Genomic DNA, 18,839 nt, shown 5'->3' on the forward strand with positions numbered 1-18,839 from the left:
GGTATGTTCGGTCTAATAGTTGATTTTAACATTAATATTTCAGGTTCCCCTACCTTTTTTTTGAAGAATATTTGTATAAATAAATAAATAAATATATATAGATATTCACCAACCTATCTTTCCTGTCTCGTTCTCTTCTCTCTCTCTCAATGTGTTCTCGTTCTATCCTCTCCAACTCGGCTCGTTCCACAAGTCGGTCTCTCTGTTCGGCACGTTCTCGCTCCATAATTTCCCTTTCTCTTAACATCGACACATCACCCAAAAGACCCTCTTGCTGTTTAGCAAGAAGGTAAGGGGGTGGCAGGGGCACTGTTGGAAATTTCTGCTGCCACAATAATTCCAACTGTGCTAGTCGATTTCCGGCATGGGAATATGAAAGTTGCTGCATTAACTGTGCATTTTGGTAGTGCTGTAGTGCAAGCTGTTGCTGTTGCTGCTGCTGTGCAACTAGTCCTCTGGCTGCAATATCAGAAGCATATCCAGGATGAGGTAGAGAAAGCTGATGGGAAATGGTACTCATTGAAGGGGGCAGGGAATGAGGATAAGGGAGGGGTGTCAGCAGTGTCCTGGAGATGGGATGGCTCATGGAAGCAGTTGTTGGAATAACTGTGGGTGGAGCAGTGGGTATGGGATTGTGCACTGAGGGATATGATGACTGACTCATTGTTTTTTGTTGGTGTTCTAGTATATTTTGTACATTACTCTGTACAGGGTTTTTGCGCATCAGTTCTGGATCCCTGTATATATGTACAGGTTCATTCTTGTCCACAATTAATGGACTTGAAGCTGGACTACTTTTTACACTCCTAACTTCATCTAATCTAGAACTTGGTCTTGAGCTAGGTTTCTTGTCATCATAAAAACCACAGAAGGATCGATCGTCACTACCTCTGGAGTATGACCTGTCTTCAGTACCTGGTGTAGGGGTATTGCTACGAACAATACCAGTGTTTATTTGAGTCTGGGTATTTCCTATCAAATTATCACGATGTCTGTCAGGACTTAAAGCCTGAGGTTTTGAAACATTTATATCAGACTGGTCACCGAAAAATGTTGATATGTGAGATGCTGCCTCAGATTCTGATGGTTTTCCATCGCAATTCAATGCAAGTTTATCAGCTTTGGCCTTTGTGATTTGGTCAGTGATTGAACGTGTCACATCAATATTAGTCAAAGATGCTGGCTGGCTATCACTAGAACGACCAGAATTATTTCCACCACTTAATAGAATCTGTTTTTTGAAGTGCATATTATCATCCCCTTCCTCTGTACTATCAGTCTCTGTTTTTAATGCTTTCTGGGTTACTTCCCCACTTTTTTCGCCTTCATTCAATTCATTTTTTGAACTTAGTTGGCTTTCATGTTGCTTTCCAGATTGGTTAAGTTTAGTTTTCTCACTTTTTAGTTTCAATTTTTCTGTAGCTCTGCTTCTGGTGGAGGTCTCCTTGACCTTTGAGTTTGCTTTAGATTCCTTGTGTTTGTCTTTATGCACAGGATTATTACTCACTTTGTTACCTGAGGTGATATTGGCAATATGTTTAAAAGTATCTTTAGAATTATTCTTTGATCGCCTTGTTTTTGCTTTTTCTCTTGAGCGAGTTTCTTTTGTAACGTCTTTTTCTTGCACCTTCAACGTGTCTTTATTGGAAACTTCCTCAGGATCTGGAGGTTCTGGCAGTATGGTGTACTCTGGATCATCACTTCCTTTCTGTTGTTTGCCTGGTGATACACACTGTTGACAATCTTCAGTGTCAACATATGACTTACGTTTCCGATCTCTAGAAGCTTGAGATCTGCTCCTGGATGAGTTGACTCTGTCTGCTGCTGCAACTGAAACAATAAAAACATCAAAATTAAACAAAACACAACCACAATAAATAAATAGGATTACTACAGATCAAACATATCTTACCATCAACAAAAACCTTAAACACAAAGAAGCATACTTGGCAAACACAGATGAACATTTAATTGCTTATTTATTAATGACACTAAAACATTAGTAGTATTTCCTTGGATACATACACAGACATGTGTACACTGCTCCAAATAAGAATACAAAAGTAATAGTACCATGGACATCCCATCAACCTGGGATGCTTTATGTACTAAGGGACACATGCATGCTCATTTTCTTGAAAACAAACACTAAGGCTGTGCATTCCTGAAGCAACAGCCACCATTTGCTAACTGACTCTCTCATCTATCAAACATAAAGTTAACATGTAGAAGGTATTTATAGGACTGATAGGACTGGCTTGGAAGCCATAACTTCGGCCAGCTCTACACAGCTGCAGCAGACAAAACTAATAAAACATGTATTTATATTGTAAACAGCTTTACAGCACCCAAGATTAGTCATCGTACTTGAACCACTAGACCATGTGGTGTGCTGCTGGAAAGAAAGGTCATTCAATCCATAAAGGAAGTAAATTAATGCCTACACTGCACATGCAACAGCGTGTTGGGATAGTCGTTTAAGGCCCACTGTGAAAGCACAACTGAAGTAAAGAATCACTCACCATGTTTAAGTTAAATGTGTGTGTGTGTGTGTGTGTGTGTGTGTGTGTGTGTGAGAGAGAGAAATCATATATCATAAATAGTTTTGAGATAATACATATGGTTTAAAAGCATGAATGAATAAATGAATGAAAATAACCCAGCACAAAAAAATTCATTAGCCATCTGATGTCAAGCAAAAGCAAATGTTTAAAAGCAAACAAATGAAAAGTGATCCAAATCCTAATAGGTTGGCAAAATAACCACCCTGTGGTTTTGTATGCACTAATATAATTATTACAGATCAAAGCCTAGTATCAGAGTAACAATAAAACATCAGAACCCACAATTTTGTCAATCGATCTAACAAATGTAGGCAAAGTTTTCTTTAACAGAATGTTAAAGTTCTCAATAGTATCTAGGAAAAAAGAACTGATGCAGAATATACCTGTAAATGAGTAATGTTATCTACGCAATACAGTCTATAGGCTGTATAGATATACATAAAATTACTTTAGTTCCAGGTAGAAAATCCAGTTTATGATGATATGCAGCATCAACTAAAATCCTTATTAAAAGTATTCCAAATATAATAATTACAAAATTACATGGTTTACAGCAAACTGCCAGATTAATCCAATATCCTGTTCACAGCTAAAAAACGTATCCCAGAGGCAATGAATAGCCTGATCAACACTATCAATATTCAACAACAAGTTCTTAACCTCAGCAGGAGTGCCAGCACATGATAAATAGATTAAACACCCTAATGGATGCTTCAACTTGCTTCCCCAGTTCACATACAGTATATAAACAAATCACCCGCATGCCAGAAGAAGTGTACAACTCACTTGATAAACAACTCCTATTTGATGACCTCACTGCAAGCTATTTACAGGCAGAGTTACAAGGCAGTTGATTGACCTACTAAAGTTAGTGGCAAGAATTACGTGACTGGAAATACTGTGCTGCGTGTACCTTCCTCCCCAGCTACCGCTAGATGCCATAAGCCATTTTGCAAACATTTTAAACAGCTAGTGTTAGCTCAACATGAACAATGTTATTTTGTTCCAGTTTATTGCTGTGTGGCTCTTTAAACAAGGCACAAAGTAAAATGTCCAGTTTTAAGCTTAGAGAGAGGACTACAAAAAACATAAATTTTTGAGGGAATTTCTTTTTAGCAATTTCAACTATTTTTTTTTATATTACAAAAATTTTTGAGGGGTTTAAATGAATATATCAAACTACTGATAACCAGTGCAAGCTGTGAATGTACCAGCATTCCGAGCTTCCATATATCACAGATTTTAGGTCGGAAGGGCAATTTATGAGATGGAATTCTAAAATATCTACATCGCATCACTTTTACGATTCTGGCAAAATAGTAACAGATATGACGACTATGTAGCTCGGTGAACAAAGTACTTTTTGGGCATATTTAATAGGTCAACGGATCCCACCTTTAAAGCTGCTATCTTAAGTTTACATTTTTATTATTCAACCATTTAGCCAGATCATCAATTTAAATCCCCCTCCCTCCCCCCATGACCTACAATTCATCATTATCCTTTAGATACAATTGCTAATTTAAATCAGGTAAAATATACTGTTCATCAGTTATTACTTACCAGTTCTATGCTCAAAAGCAAGTAACTGGTTAGTAATGCCAACTATTTTTTTTTAAATTTAAAATATTGTTAGACATAGCAGTTGACAATACTGACAACAAAACATACATTTTATAAGAAATTTTTTTTATAGCACAGGGAGGCAATATTGCAAAATAAAAAAATAAAAATCTAATAACTATAGCAATTTTTTCTCAAAAAAGTTGATAGGCTTATATATATTGTTTGCAAAACAATAATTACATTTAGTCCATGTCATAGTACATCATAACATATATAAATCACTTCATACAAGGTGCGTTGTGCAGCTTACAGGTACATTTGCAATTCAACAGCCTGCTTAACAATAGAATACAAAGGTCAAAATGGTGGCTACAGGATCCATTACTCAAACCAATAAGGCCTTGTGTACCTGACCTGCTTGTGACTAACCCATGTGCTTCCCAGCTGGCATGTCTCCCACTGACAGATAACATATCAAGCACACAAGTAAAACCTTTCAACTTTGTAACATGAATGAAGTAGCCAATATGTAGGCCAGCCTGTTGGTGAAAATGAATACCATACTTTTAATAAAGAATTAGTTTCGACTACGAATGCTCAATCTCTCAGCTCTTTTCTAATATTAACCTATATATATGTAGATTGGTAGATTTTTTGTCACAGATAACAGCTATCCATTTCTATTTGTTTAGTGTTCAAGTGTGATAAAACAATGAATTAATATTATATAATAGTATTATTATAATATTATAACGTACAATTTAATATAAAGATACTGATTTCAAAGTGAATAATTAAAAAAAGGAGATTTAATCTTAATAACAAAACTAAAACTATTACTGAAGCCAAATTTACTAGACTGGTTAAATTTGTCAGTATTATTAACATACAGGTTTTAGAAATCTTAACATACCTTTCTCTGGATGTTGTTCAACGTTTTTCTGTCGGCTTTTACTGGTACGTGTTCCAGTTGAGGACCGACTCACTGGAGGGGTAGTCTGTTGAGAATTGGTGGGTGTACTGCTGCCGTGGGTAGGTCTTCGATGAACCTAATGTGAATAAACAAAACAGAACATGTTTTAGAAGTCCGCACGGCTGCTGTCCATCTACAACTGGAAAACAGGCAACACACACAACCACAGCAAAGTATAAGTGGCCCACCACTTCACACAATGGAGTTGTTAGTCTGGTGAACTCTGAACGAGTGACCTTCAGCTTGTTTGGCGGGGCTGGCTCGGTGGAATGTCAAACACTGGTAAATGGATCCCTCACTGCTTATCCAAACTTGTCAGTGTGTTGGCCTCTGGCCAAACTACAGGAGAGCCAGGTTGCTGGTCCTTATCACAGCAACAGCAAAGATTGAGAACAGACAGCACACTTTGAATCCTCAACTCAAAGCCAAGCCCCTGAGACTAAAATAAATCATCCAGTATTACTAACATGGGTTACATATGTTTCCAGCTGGCTGTCCTTCCTTCAGGAGTACACAGCATGGATGTAATGGATGGCTGTTCCACTTCTTGCCTACTGGTACAAATACTACAAGTTATGTCATATGTGATAAAGCCTGCCAGGCCAATTTTTCACAACTCAGCCGAAAATCTTCCCTTTGAATATATGTAAAATTCTGTGTCTGGTATATAATGTCTCCTTCTGGGAAAATACACCCTATTAAATATGACTGACCTCATTTCACTTGCAGTCACTTTCTCAATCTTTTCAACCCAACTGGAGAAATATTCTATTCACAGCAATAACACAAGTCTAATCTAAATCCTGCTGTCTGAAAAACCTTTATTATGTTAATGTCCACCGCCTGGGCTAATCTGCTGGAAAGCACTCATGCAGCGTAACAAGAAACCAAAGGGACTGGCTCAAAATAAACAGAGAACAAAAGAAATATTTGCATTCAGCAGGAACAATTTTGCATCAGGATGTGGGGGGTATTTTTCTTTGTCCCATTATTGAATAAATATTAAGAATTGAAGATTAAATGTGCAGGCATGATATAGCACCTACCTGTTTTTTTAAATTAGCAACATTCACTCTACATTATGTCAGGTACGATATTCATCAGTTCATTTTGATCTTGACATTACAATGTGGCACATTGCCCATGATGCAATATAAACATTTTGAGTATTAGTACTATCAGGTATGACCTCAAACTCAGCTGTTAATTATGACCGTGATATTGGCACATAGCCTCATTTCTATTTTTTAAGTCCTTGATATTAAATATTTGAAGATATAAAGTTACAAGTTTGTTTTGTTTAATGAGACAACTAGAGCACATTGATTTATTTATCATAGGCTACTATGGTCATTTTGACAAACTGGGCTGAATTTAAAAAGCCTGTTTATGTAACATACATTTATAATGCTTAACTCTTACCCACCCAGCTTTTCAACAAGAATTATGTAATTTTGAACCTATATTAATTATTTAACCTCAAACTGAAAAAAGAAGTAATTTAACACTATTTTGATGTATATTATAGTTTAGAGGATATATTAATGAGTCTAATTATCAAAATAAAATTTACAGAAGAACTTATTAATATTTAAAAAATTTTTTTTTTTTTAAAACCCTACTATTACGATCCATGAAGTCATTGTTTATGACAATTTATTTTTACTTTCAATTGACAATGAGTAATCCATCCATCATCTACTTCAGTCTGTATTATCAGTTATTTTCAGCGAATACATCCTTTACAAATCTTGAGTTTTCATTAAATAATAATGTCCCAACATGTTTTAAAAGAAATAATTATACAAATAACTTGAAATCGAACCCATGTGTGCGTATGTTTTCAATAACCGTTACACAAATTTAGACTGGTTTTTTTGGTTTTCTTTTCGATATTGCAATAACAACTTAAATACGAATACCAGTCAACAAAATACACTCAACATGTTCGACTGTCTTTCTACTATGTTCTAGCGTTCACGGTATCAAGATAGACAACTCCTGTGAAGGTTGACAGTTGTGTTTACGAAGACTGGTCACATTTGGACTGCAGCCGATAATGGTAGGAAAAGAGTCGAGCTACTACATTTAAGAAAAACAGGCTTCATAAATTCAGCCCATAGTCTTTAGAGAGAGAACCCATTACTTTCTTCTATTAGTAAATATGCACCTTCCCACAAAGGATAACACATACCATAGCCTTTGATATACCAGTCGTGGTTGGTGCACATGAGTAAGGGAAGAGGGGTACTGTGTTTGTCAATAGTTATTAGTGTTGCAACGATAAATTGGTATACTGCGATAATTGATCAGCTTGATACGAACCACGGTACAGTTTTGCGTATCGCGATTTTTACACCCTATTTTTTCCTTGTATCGTATTTGACTTGAAATAGGCAAACAAACAAACAAAACCCCCATCATTTTATTAACTGGTGATGACAAGAAATGTAACAGTCATGTTAAGCATAGTCGGCTTACTTAATGTTGGCATACAAAGTAATAGGTCGGTTATACTTGGTTCTAACTTCTAAACAAAACGTATTAAAAGTCCAATAAAAATAACCAGTTAAAGATAATTACAAATAAATGTTTTGTTACTTACACATTATTATTCATTGTTCATTTAAATTGGAATACGGCTACAGCTATCATCTTCAAAGAAATAAACCACCCAATGAGAACTGCACTTTGCTGTTTTTCCCTGACTCGGAATACTTCGGCCAATTGTTCAAAACACCTCGGCCAATAACCTCTGGTTTGGTCGATCTGTCGAAACATTGCAACTCAATACGTACATTTCTGTGTTAAGCGAGCAGCAATAGAAAAACCTGATAGTAAGGATTTCCGAATGTGACAATTTATAAATAGTTTGACACCATCACGCCGGTGTTCTAGTAGACTAGCACTGTGTTAAAAAAATACAAATATGGCCTAAAACACATTTAACCTGACAGCTGAAACTAATAAAGATCATTAAAAAGTTTATGCCTTCTGCACCCCTAATAGTTATATACCATTTAAAAAACAATATTTAATTTTTATTGGTAAAGAAGAATGCAGCCAGTCATTCCTATTTTGTCAATTAACAGATTACTTTTTTTTATCTTGTATTATTATTCCGAAACCAAACAAGTATAAATACAAATAGAAAATACAATAATATTGGTCTGATTACACTAATGATTAGGAAGGGGTGTATTGATGACTCGAGCATAATGTAATTTTAGAGAGAGGGAGTGGTCTTATAGCATTATAAAACATTACAACTGGCAGTGGGAATATAAAAAGCCTGGGCAAATTTGGCATAACATAATTGGTGGTTAATGGCTCCTTAAATATAGATGGAAGACGGGCTGAATTCTAGCTTTGTCAGTGTAGCGCCCATCTGAAATGCTTGGCTAAACAATTTAAACTTCCTCGGTGGACCCATTCAATGGTATATCAAAAGCAGTGGTAGGTAAGTACGTAACTAGTTTAACATACTCATATACCACTAGGGTTTAAAACACGCAGAAGTGGTATGCACTGTCCTGTTTGTGGGAAAGTGCATATAAATGCTAATGGAAAAATATTGCGGGTTTCCTCTGAAGACTATGTCAGAATTCCATGTTTGATATCCAACAACCAATGATTAATTAATCAATGTGCTCTAGGGGGTCGTCAAACAATCCAACTTTTAACTTTATCAATTAATATTAAACAATATTAACCCAGTGTTTTAAATAAACAAAATTATTAAGTCAATTCACTCAACCAGCACATACTTAAGACAAAATGACAGACAAATAATATGTAGTTCTAAGTGTATACAAATATTATCTGAATATAAATTTTGAAATTTATCGCAAGCAGAGATTTAAAAAAACCCCAACCCATCCCCCTAACCCCAAAAAAACCCCAACAACCCAGTCTTAGTAAATTAAACCAATAATAATCACTTTTATAAATTAATAATCATATCTGAATGAAGGACATCAAATTAAGATAAAACTCTAATAATGTGGAATAATCTAATATTACTTCAATTTATTTTCCATACTGTATCAAATTAAAGTTCCATGCATGATATCCTTGTCTAATACTTCAGGTATGTGTAGTATCTGTCCCAGTCAGAAATCTTAAAGCATTAAAACTCACTCTGGGTTGGAGATACAAACTCAGCACCAACCAGCCTTAAAGATGAGAGCTTAGCCACTATGTCACCAGAGCCAACATTAACATCAACAACAGAAAGTGTATAAGGCACACCTTATGATCAAAAAGCAAATTTGGGAAGCCATTTTGGAGCAGATGCCAAACAAAACCATTGGTGCAGAAGAAATATTCTGGGGGTATTTAAGTAAGTGTAAGGCACATGACCAATTTGGTTGTAATCCTCCTTCAAGGGGACATCTTAAAGGGAACATATTTTAACAGATAATAATTGTAAGGCATTGTAATGCTTTAAATCTAAAAATAATTTTGATATCCGTCATTCAGTTCAATATGAAAAAATTGCACATACATGCAACCAATAATGCAGTAAATTAACCCCGATATACATAAGAGATACCTATACAGATCTGTAAAATGTGATGTTTTACACCCATCATGGCCAATGGTCACCCGATTCAAATATGGTTGTATGCATGGGGCTATGAACACTGTGTCACTGACCAAACAAAAAAAAGTGTCTATAAAATGGCCAGTGAGGAAATAAACTATTTAGCCAAGCTCATGCATAAATTTGTAATGAGTACTGGAGACTGCTTGTGACCAGGCTCAACGACACCCACAAAGGCTATACATAGCGGTATACTGTATATTATTCACTGAATAAAGGCTATTGAAAAACCTCACTGCATCCGCTTTGTTTACCGCTACTGTCAGCTGGCTGTTTACATTAATATGTATGAACACAGCAACAACTACCACTCCGATAAAAGACTGGCCAATAAAAAATGATGTTTACCACAAGACGGGTACCTAGCTGTACGCTCAATGGCTTTTGACCTGTTCACAAAACCCAGCTCCTGCCCACCTATGTCTGTTCTTCCATAAACACTTGGGCTTCACATGTTGAAAGAACGTTTTGTGTGCTTAGTCAATAACCTTTCACCCTAAAAAGCTTGTTGCTTAGCAACCTGATTACATAGCCTGGGAAGCTAAATTTAGTTTGCAACAAAATGTATTGCTGATGTGTAAACTTGCCAAACTGACACACAAACTATTTCACAAAAGAAGTATGGATCAATAGAAGACATATACTGCCATTTGCTCATAAAGCCCAATGGATAGAGCTTAGAACTTGAATAAACAAACTAATCAGGTTAAATTTTCAGTTAATTTAAAAATGCATTTATTATTTGCATCGAGATATTTAAATATGTACATGAAAAAACCCTATATTTTATTCATCAGCTGCCAACAGAAACACATGGATCAGAATATTTGTGAACAATTATTCCAGAATACATAAGCAGATACATGTATTTTCAGTCAGAGGGGTCTCAATGATTCCAAAATTTTAAGTGAAGTCAACCACATCTGAAGTAATGAATGGTCAATATTAAATGATTCCATTGTGTACAACCTGTCAGAGCAATACTTTGTTTTCAGGTGGATAAAACTGACTGTCGTGCAGTAATTAAGTGCTTGCATTTAAAGAAAATAATGCCAGAGCAAATTTAGGAATATATGTCCGAAACATAAGGGGATGATACTCCTTCGTACAGTACCATAAAGCAATGGTGTGCCGATTCCACACGGGGTACAAAAAATACTAAAGATGATCCACACTCTAGTCGTCCATGTGAAGTGTCCACTGATGAAAACGTTAATGCTGTCCTTGATAAAGACAGGTGAATCACCATCAGACAGTTAGCCTGTATTCATAACATTAGTAAAACATCGGTGGAACAAATTCTACATGAGCATCTACACACGAATAAAGTGTCTGCAAGGTGGATGCCAAGATTTTTCACAGCATACCAGAAACAGGCCAGGATGCACATATCTCGTCAACTTCTAGAGGAATACCGCACTGACGCAGAAGCTTTTTTTATGCATATTGTGACTCAGGATGAAACCTGGGTTCATCATTTTGACCTCGAAACAAAAAGTCAAAGCATGCAATGGAAACACCCCGAATCACCCGTTCCCAAAAAGTTCAAGACAACTGCTTGCAGTGGCAAAGTCATGGCATCCGTGTTTTGGGATTGCGAAAGTGTTATCATGATTGATTACCTACAGAAAGGTTCCACAATCACTGGTGGATATTATTCAAATGAGCTTCGCCAACTCCGAGAAGAAATTAAGAAAAAACGTTGTGAAAAACAGCGAAGACATGTCTGGTTGTTTGAGGACAATGCTCCAGCTCAGTCCTTGCTAGTTACGGTTGGTGTTGCCAGTAACTGTGGCTTCCAAAGTTTTCCCCACCCTGCTTATTTTCCAGATCAGTAAATTTGAGACAAATGAAGAGGTGATAGGTGTTGTAGAAGAGTTTTTAGAGTTGTGAGACAAAATCTGGTTTTTCGAGGGGTTAACAATTCTGTAGAAAAATTGGACAAAAAGTATTGAACTCAAAGGAGACTAAGTAGAAAAATGATGGAATAAAATATTTGGTGCGAGCTGCGTTTCATGGGCCATTCCTAACAGCAGTATAGGCTATTTTATGGGTCCTACAACTTATTCACCTCCCAATAAGTGCTCTAACACTGACATTCCAACTCCTCAATGTTTGACAGGCCACATGATACAGGTGGACTTTTCTTACATCAGCTGATAAAAGTCTAAGCTGTGACATGTCGGCAACACCTACTTCCAGCTTCTGTGACTGGATAGATAATTACAGCTTGATCACAAGTATTTAGACTAGTCAATGATAGTACTGAACATAGTACAATGTAATTGTTTGTCTTGATAATGCTATCCCTTTGTTTTGGTAATAAAGAAATATATAAGCCAGCTTAAAGTTGAAAATACAACATTTGACAGCAACTCTCACCCTACCCCAAGAATCAATATAACAAAAGTCATACTATTTATAAACTAAATACAGAAATTTAAGAATTTCACCATTTGGAAAGAATGCACATGAAAAAGGCTACTATTATCATATCAAACAGTTTATCTCGGTAAAGAGGTGAGTTCAAATCAGAAAACATGAATCTAGAACAATGTATGCTGAACTACACTGTGAGTACACACACCTGTCACTTCACACTATCATTGTCCAAAGAGTAAACTTTATCCTTATCAGAAGACATGAACTGTCCCACAAAACTAAAATGACAAACCTAGACCAATCAAATCCTTAAAAAACACACACACAAAAAAACCTTTCTGACCTTTTAGGTTCCTCCACCTGTGATTCCCGATTGGCACATGTATTGGTAGATTACAAGATCAAGCAATTGCCACCGTCTAGACACCAAAAACACATGTATGGCCTACTAGTATTATTAACACCACAGGGTATTGTGATGCATTTTTTACCAATCTGATGCGTCATGACTTGTCCTAATATTAGTCTTTGTTTACTGGATAGAGAAAATGTACGCACTTATTTTATTAGCAAGTAGTGGATCAGGACACATGTCAAATATTGCTAAGAAAATTAAAAAGTTCTCCAACAAATAACCTGTCACCCCTAAAATGGTAATGGACATTAGCAACTGACTGGCTTTATTATACTGTAAATAATCCTGTAATACTATTGATTAAGTAGACTGTCCCATCTAAAATTTAAAAAACCCTGACCAATTACTAATATTGACAGTAAAGGAAATTATCACTTGCTTATCATGGGTGATAGTTTTTGCTAGGACATGGGTTCTAGAATTTGTTTTGAAAATTCACTGGCCATGGTGAAAGTTCACTTGCCCAATTTTAACTGTTGATAAAATGAAAAAACCCAGTAAATTACATTTTGCATACTAAGATAATGTTTAATCAATTTGTCAATTTAAACAGATAGGCTTATTGGGCATACTTTATGGTTTGTTTAAAAAATAACATGTTACAATAATTGTTTGCATGTTTTTTATTTTCATCAGCTTAGAATGGAGTTACCTATTTAAATTTTAAAATAACTGTTTCCACTAAAACCACCATGTTACCTATTACAACAATTAACAACATTAAAAACAAATTAATATGTTGTCATTTATAAATGAGTACCGTATTTTCCCCATGTATTATGCACTTTTTTTCCCAGAAAATACTGGTTAAAAATGGGTGTGTGCACTATACATAACAATAGAAAACACTATCTTTTAAAAATGTCCAGCGATCACCCATAAAGAATCAGTGATTGGTAGTTTATGGTACTTTACAGGTTATTGACAGTGTTCCTTACAACGAAACGCCAAAACCCTCTTATAAATTACTTTTCACTTGTGATGGTTGTAATAAATGCAAAATAAATCTACAAAAGTATCCATACCTCGCCAAAAAGTGCAAAAAAATAACAAAACTGGACCATAAATATTTTTTAATTTCCATGAGATTTAATTCGGCCATTTCCGTCAAACCGGAAACATGTCACACTACTACAAATTTAGAAATCTCGTGCATTGAAGTTAGCCACGAGAACCAAATGTAATATGCTATATTTTTGTTTTTATTTATTTATTAGTATGGGTATATAATTTTGTTTTGGTTTATGCATGTGTGAGTCTGTGACATGTAAGTAAGCAAGTACTAGCCTATGTTTAATGTGACAGGTCTATGAACTCAAGTACATAACTTAAGTTTTGTTTCTTGAATATACTGCTGCTTTCGCTTTTCCTTAATTTTGGTGACGGGGAAAACGGTACATGTTGCATTCACCGTCGATTTTGTGGTTTAAAAAAAAACGGTGCGCATTATATTGTGGTTCATGTTTTTTTTCTTGGAATAAACGTACAAAGTGGGGTGTGTGCATAATACGTAGGAAAATACGGTATAAAATTTATTTGCTTATGAATGGGAACTGCTCCAAAAAAGAAAAGAAAAAAAGAAAAAAAGAAGAATAAACCTTTGTTAGCATAAAGTGTACATGTATTACAGTTTAATGCTTACCACCACCCCCCCCCCCCCCACCCAATCCCACCAAATTAGTAATTTTTTAATGTAGGTACTTTGTTAAATTCACTATTTCATGATATTGTGTTCTTAATTATTATTTTTTTAATTAATTTATTTTCTGACAAGTCTTGCAATTTATGTGACATTTTAGAAATTAAATAAATAATTTACACATTTAAAAGTTTTGCAAACATAAATGGTAACATGCAACCTTAAAGACTGGTTACCGTTTTGCATTTTACACTTGCACGGTATTACTACTAGTATTAGAGAGACAAATCTTTGGATTCCAGTGTAAAGAAGAAAATGGCGGCAAAACAAAGAACTAGTGTTTTTAATGTTTACACTTTATAACTTGAAATAAAATTACAACGATAGGTATATTAATGTCCTATATTAATGTGATAGCAAATCGAAAGAAGCGACTTGTAGATGTTTCTTTTGTTTTTGTACGATCGTAGCGGTGTAGATTTAAAACATTTTTATTTTTGACCACTTGCCATCAGCATCACACAAGTTTTTAGTAGACCGAATCTTAAAACCACTGGCCTCGGACATCGGACCACCATATTCTAGAAGCTCTCGAACATATCACTAGGCCTACTAGTATGTATATTTTTCTTTGGATTTTTACAGAGGAAAATATACTGTAACCCCATTTTGTTCTGTTAATGCACATTGAAATATGCTTAGTTTAATAGTTTATTATCAGACCATTTATGTTCAAGTCAGACTAATCAAAGCAAAGTGCCTTATTGTAAATTATTGTGTTTGTTTATTCTGTGCATACAGGAGCTGACGTCACTTCCCGTCCGAGCTAGCTAAAGTACTGGAGACCACGAAAAAGAAACAAAATGGCTGCCCCAGTTAACAGGAATAATCATGATTTTTTATTCATTCTAAAATTATGCTATATTCATTTCTTAAAGTGTCAATATGTGTTGATGGTCCGGGTATGCATCTTTTCAATGCATAGGCTCATAATTGACGTTATTGTTCCTTTAAGAAGCTAATTATCGCAAAAAAAATTCAATTCAATTTGATTCTTTTTACTGTATGTAAGGCCATATGCCTATATATATATATACAAGAACTCGTATATTGATATATTTTTAAATACTGATATATTTTTATATCAATATACACAAACAAAATGTTCCCTGCATGATTTTAAATCACTTATATTCTCAAACTAAAGAATTAAAAAATAAACTACAAACAGATTAAGTTTGACAATATTAACCCACAACTTTACAAAATCCAGTTTTAATAATTTCTGCAAGTAATTTTACCTGATTAATCAATGTCTGCTACAAATAACTGCCCGTAAAGGCTTCATGAACTGGATATATCAATCATATATGTCAAATCATAACCAGTGTCTGCTCATGCAACACCTCAATGCAAATATGTCAAGAAAAATATTTCAACCAAAAGCGGAAAATATTATTTGGGCAATAAAGAAAATCTTTTACTATAATGAAGAACATTTATGTAACAAGTTTAATCTCATTGGAGATAAACACCACCATATTACAATGTGCAAGATATGCAAAACCCAATGATCTATATAATATGAATATTAACTTTTCATAATCACACCATTACAAAATATTTTAGAAATAGAAACATTTATTTTTAATGTGGCTCTGCAAGTGCTCTGTGGAATTTGTCCGTGATTCTGTATATATTAACCAAATTAAAGTGTACTGCCCTATTTGCACTAGCTTGTCTTGTTTGAAAATAAATTGAAGTAAATGGCAAACACATTTTGCATTCTGTTCTCTATATTTAGATAGTTTAAATGAAATAAGATTTTATCTTTATGTATCATATATCAATAATTATCATGAATGCATGTCATGAAAGAATTAATAATGTAAATTCAACAAATAATTCAACAATTATGACTATGAGTTTGGCTGAAAACAAGTACAGCCTTGGTGTGTGATAAATGAAAAAATTGCAGAAAATAACTATTAAAACTACCAAGTATATTAAAACCATTTGAAATATTTTCTTGAAAGACAGCTGAAAACTGAATACACTACCATACATTTATTTTTAAAAATAATAATAATAAAGAAATTACTTGAGTTTAAACTGATTACAGTAGAAGTTTAACACTGATTACAGTAGAAGTTTAAGAGAAAATTCATGACAATTGTTTTATAATCAAACCAATATAGTGTAACATTATTTAACATACGTAATAAATGTCAAGCATGTGGCGAGTAAACCAAGTGACACCAAGCCTAAGGAGTGTTGTTATTCACCTGAGACAGACAACAGGTTGGCAATTAGATCACCCACTGTATACATTTACTCATTTCTCTATCCTGTATATTAACCCTTTCGGCTCAGTATTGTTTGTGTCATATTACAGTGTGTGTGTTACAGGATGTTAAATAAAAACTGCCCACACAGCCTGTAGCTAGGTCATTAACATATCAAAGTCTGTTTTGATACAATAAATAATTCATTACAAAATAAATAAATAAATAAACAAGCAAACAATATAGAGAATAATGAGTGTTTATTGACACTCCGGCACATATACTAAATACACATTAGTTGTTGGGTAACCAATAAGGTAAGTCTATGGAAATATTATATACATTAAGAATATATTTATATCATTATGTATAAAATATTACAAACAAAACAAAAAATACAATAGTAAAATCAATAAACCAATTGTATCTTATATTTCCTTAAGTTCTTTGTTATTATAAATTTACATACTTGTGATTATCCAATTGTAAAAAACAATGTAAACACATTCCTATGGTACTTTATAAATTATGATCTTGCCAGTACTCCTTGTACATGAGTGTGGTAAGAGAAAATGTTTCACATGAGAATTAGGTGAAATAAGAGCCTACAGTATATATCCCAAACAATGCAGGACGCCCAGACAAGTGCAAATCATCTAACAAGCCTGTCTGCAGTTAACTGTGGTGCCACACAGATAAGGCTCAGACACGGTGCAAATAAACTCTCCAGGGGAATGATGAATAGTGATTTGTGTAGTGTAACTCTGAGGTGACTTAGTGTGGACTCACTGCTGTTGAACCAAAGGACATTATCAAGCCATCAACAGGAAAACACATGATGGGGTGACGTAGTACAAGGACTGCACAAAGAACTGTGCAGTCAACTTATTTTAGGTAGATATTAAAAATCAGGGTCAAAAGAATAACAATAAGAATACCAAAGAAATGTCTACATAACAAATTGAGTGATTTTTAAAAATAGTTTTTATTTTTCAACCAGCATTCTTTTGTATAAATAATAACGATAAAATAAAAAATCTACTACTACTAATATTAGCATATTTTCAGAGCATTTTAACACTTTTATATTACAACAAACTAATTTATTATAATTATTTTTCAACCAATTTTGTACCCAGGCACATGGTTTTACAAAAACTATTCCAATATGGATAATCTGAGTAGAATGTTTAAATAGGTGATCTAAATGCCCACTAGCAACTTTCTGGATGAGCTAAAGGCAGAAGTCAAGCTTAGAAATGTTTTTAAAATTATTTTAAACCCCCCCCCCCCCCCCCCCCCCCAAATAACTGAGCTGACTGAAGAGAGGTAAAATGGAGGTAAACTTGCAATATAACAATAGTTACAAAATATGGTGAATATAAAATACGGTGAATGCAAAAAAAGCTAATTCAGAAAAGCAAACAGTCCTATAATATGTAGCAAAGAAATTAAAACAAAAATGACTGATAGTTGATACTTACTTGTTCTTTACTATTACTGCTATTGTTGTTGTTGTTAGTCCGTGGACGACGTCTTGGTACGATTCCAACTTCAACGCCTCGTAGAATTGAATCCACAACTAAGAAATAAAAAGGACAATACTCATTCTGCATTTCCCACATTCATGAATTGTTTGACAAGTTACACATAAATAAATGTTTTCGCAAAATAAATCAATAAAACATCGTTTTTAAAAAGCAGATAGTTTCACAAGTGACTCCATGATCGACCAGACTGTAACCGGACATAGTATGCCCATTTCAGCCCACAATAAGGTCAAAATACACACCTTTCTTTATGCGTAACAAACATCAAGTGCTTTAGTGTTTCCGACTAACAGATAACACCGGTGGGGGTCATAAAACAGGAAAAACGGTTGACTGATGACCAACCTCCATCACACCAGGTGTTGCTAGCCTACTTGTATAATCATAAATGAGCCCACACAAAACACATGTTGGTTGTATCCCAGCATTCAGAGTAGATTCGTCTCGTAATAGTACTATATACAACAATAAAAATGTTCATTTAAACATTTTGTTTAGATTGCCTCATTTAGTTAACTACTGGACAATGCTGGAGCAGCTTTATGTTTAGTTTCATCTCCATTAAGTGATATCAAATGTGTAGGCAGGCTGACAATATCCATGAAAGGAAAGGAAGGAACTGTAAGACATGCTCAACAGCGAGAAGAAATCTACCACAGCCACACAAATACTTTTCAAATAGTTTCAGTTGAGAGTGTTAAAAGAAAAGTACAGTCAGACCTCATTACCACGACCATCGTTACTTCGACATTGACACCATCCAGGCACAGATTGTCCGGAACAAATGTACATCAATGTTATTCTTGTTCATTACACTGGAATTCACACCTTCTGACACCGACAGAGCAAATTAGAAACA

General features: G+C 34.6%; 1 protein-coding gene across 3 annotated transcripts in view; it reads right to left on the minus strand.

The window, feature by feature from the left end:
• LOC121382781 (lysine-specific demethylase 3B-like) overlaps window positions 1-18,839 on the minus strand; it is a 152,578-nt gene that overhangs the window by 36,354 nt on the left and 97,385 nt on the right. For all 3 annotated transcript variants that reach the window (XM_041512380.1, XM_041512379.1, XM_041512381.1), the window contains 3 exons: window positions 17,915-18,012; window positions 5,044-5,179; window positions 114-1,830 (listed from right to left, as the gene is read on the minus strand). In XM_041512380.1, coding sequence (XP_041368314.1) covers window positions 114-1,830; window positions 5,044-5,179; window positions 17,915-18,012 — 1,951 coding nt within the window. The remainder of the gene's footprint in view (window positions 1-113; window positions 1,831-5,043; window positions 5,180-17,914; window positions 18,013-18,839) is intronic.

The sequence above is a fragment of the Gigantopelta aegis genome, chromosome 10 (genome assembly GCF_016097555.1).
Source record: "Gigantopelta aegis isolate Gae_Host chromosome 10, Gae_host_genome, whole genome shotgun sequence".
Taxonomy (NCBI): Eukaryota; Metazoa; Mollusca; class Gastropoda; order Neomphalida; family Peltospiridae; genus Gigantopelta; species Gigantopelta aegis.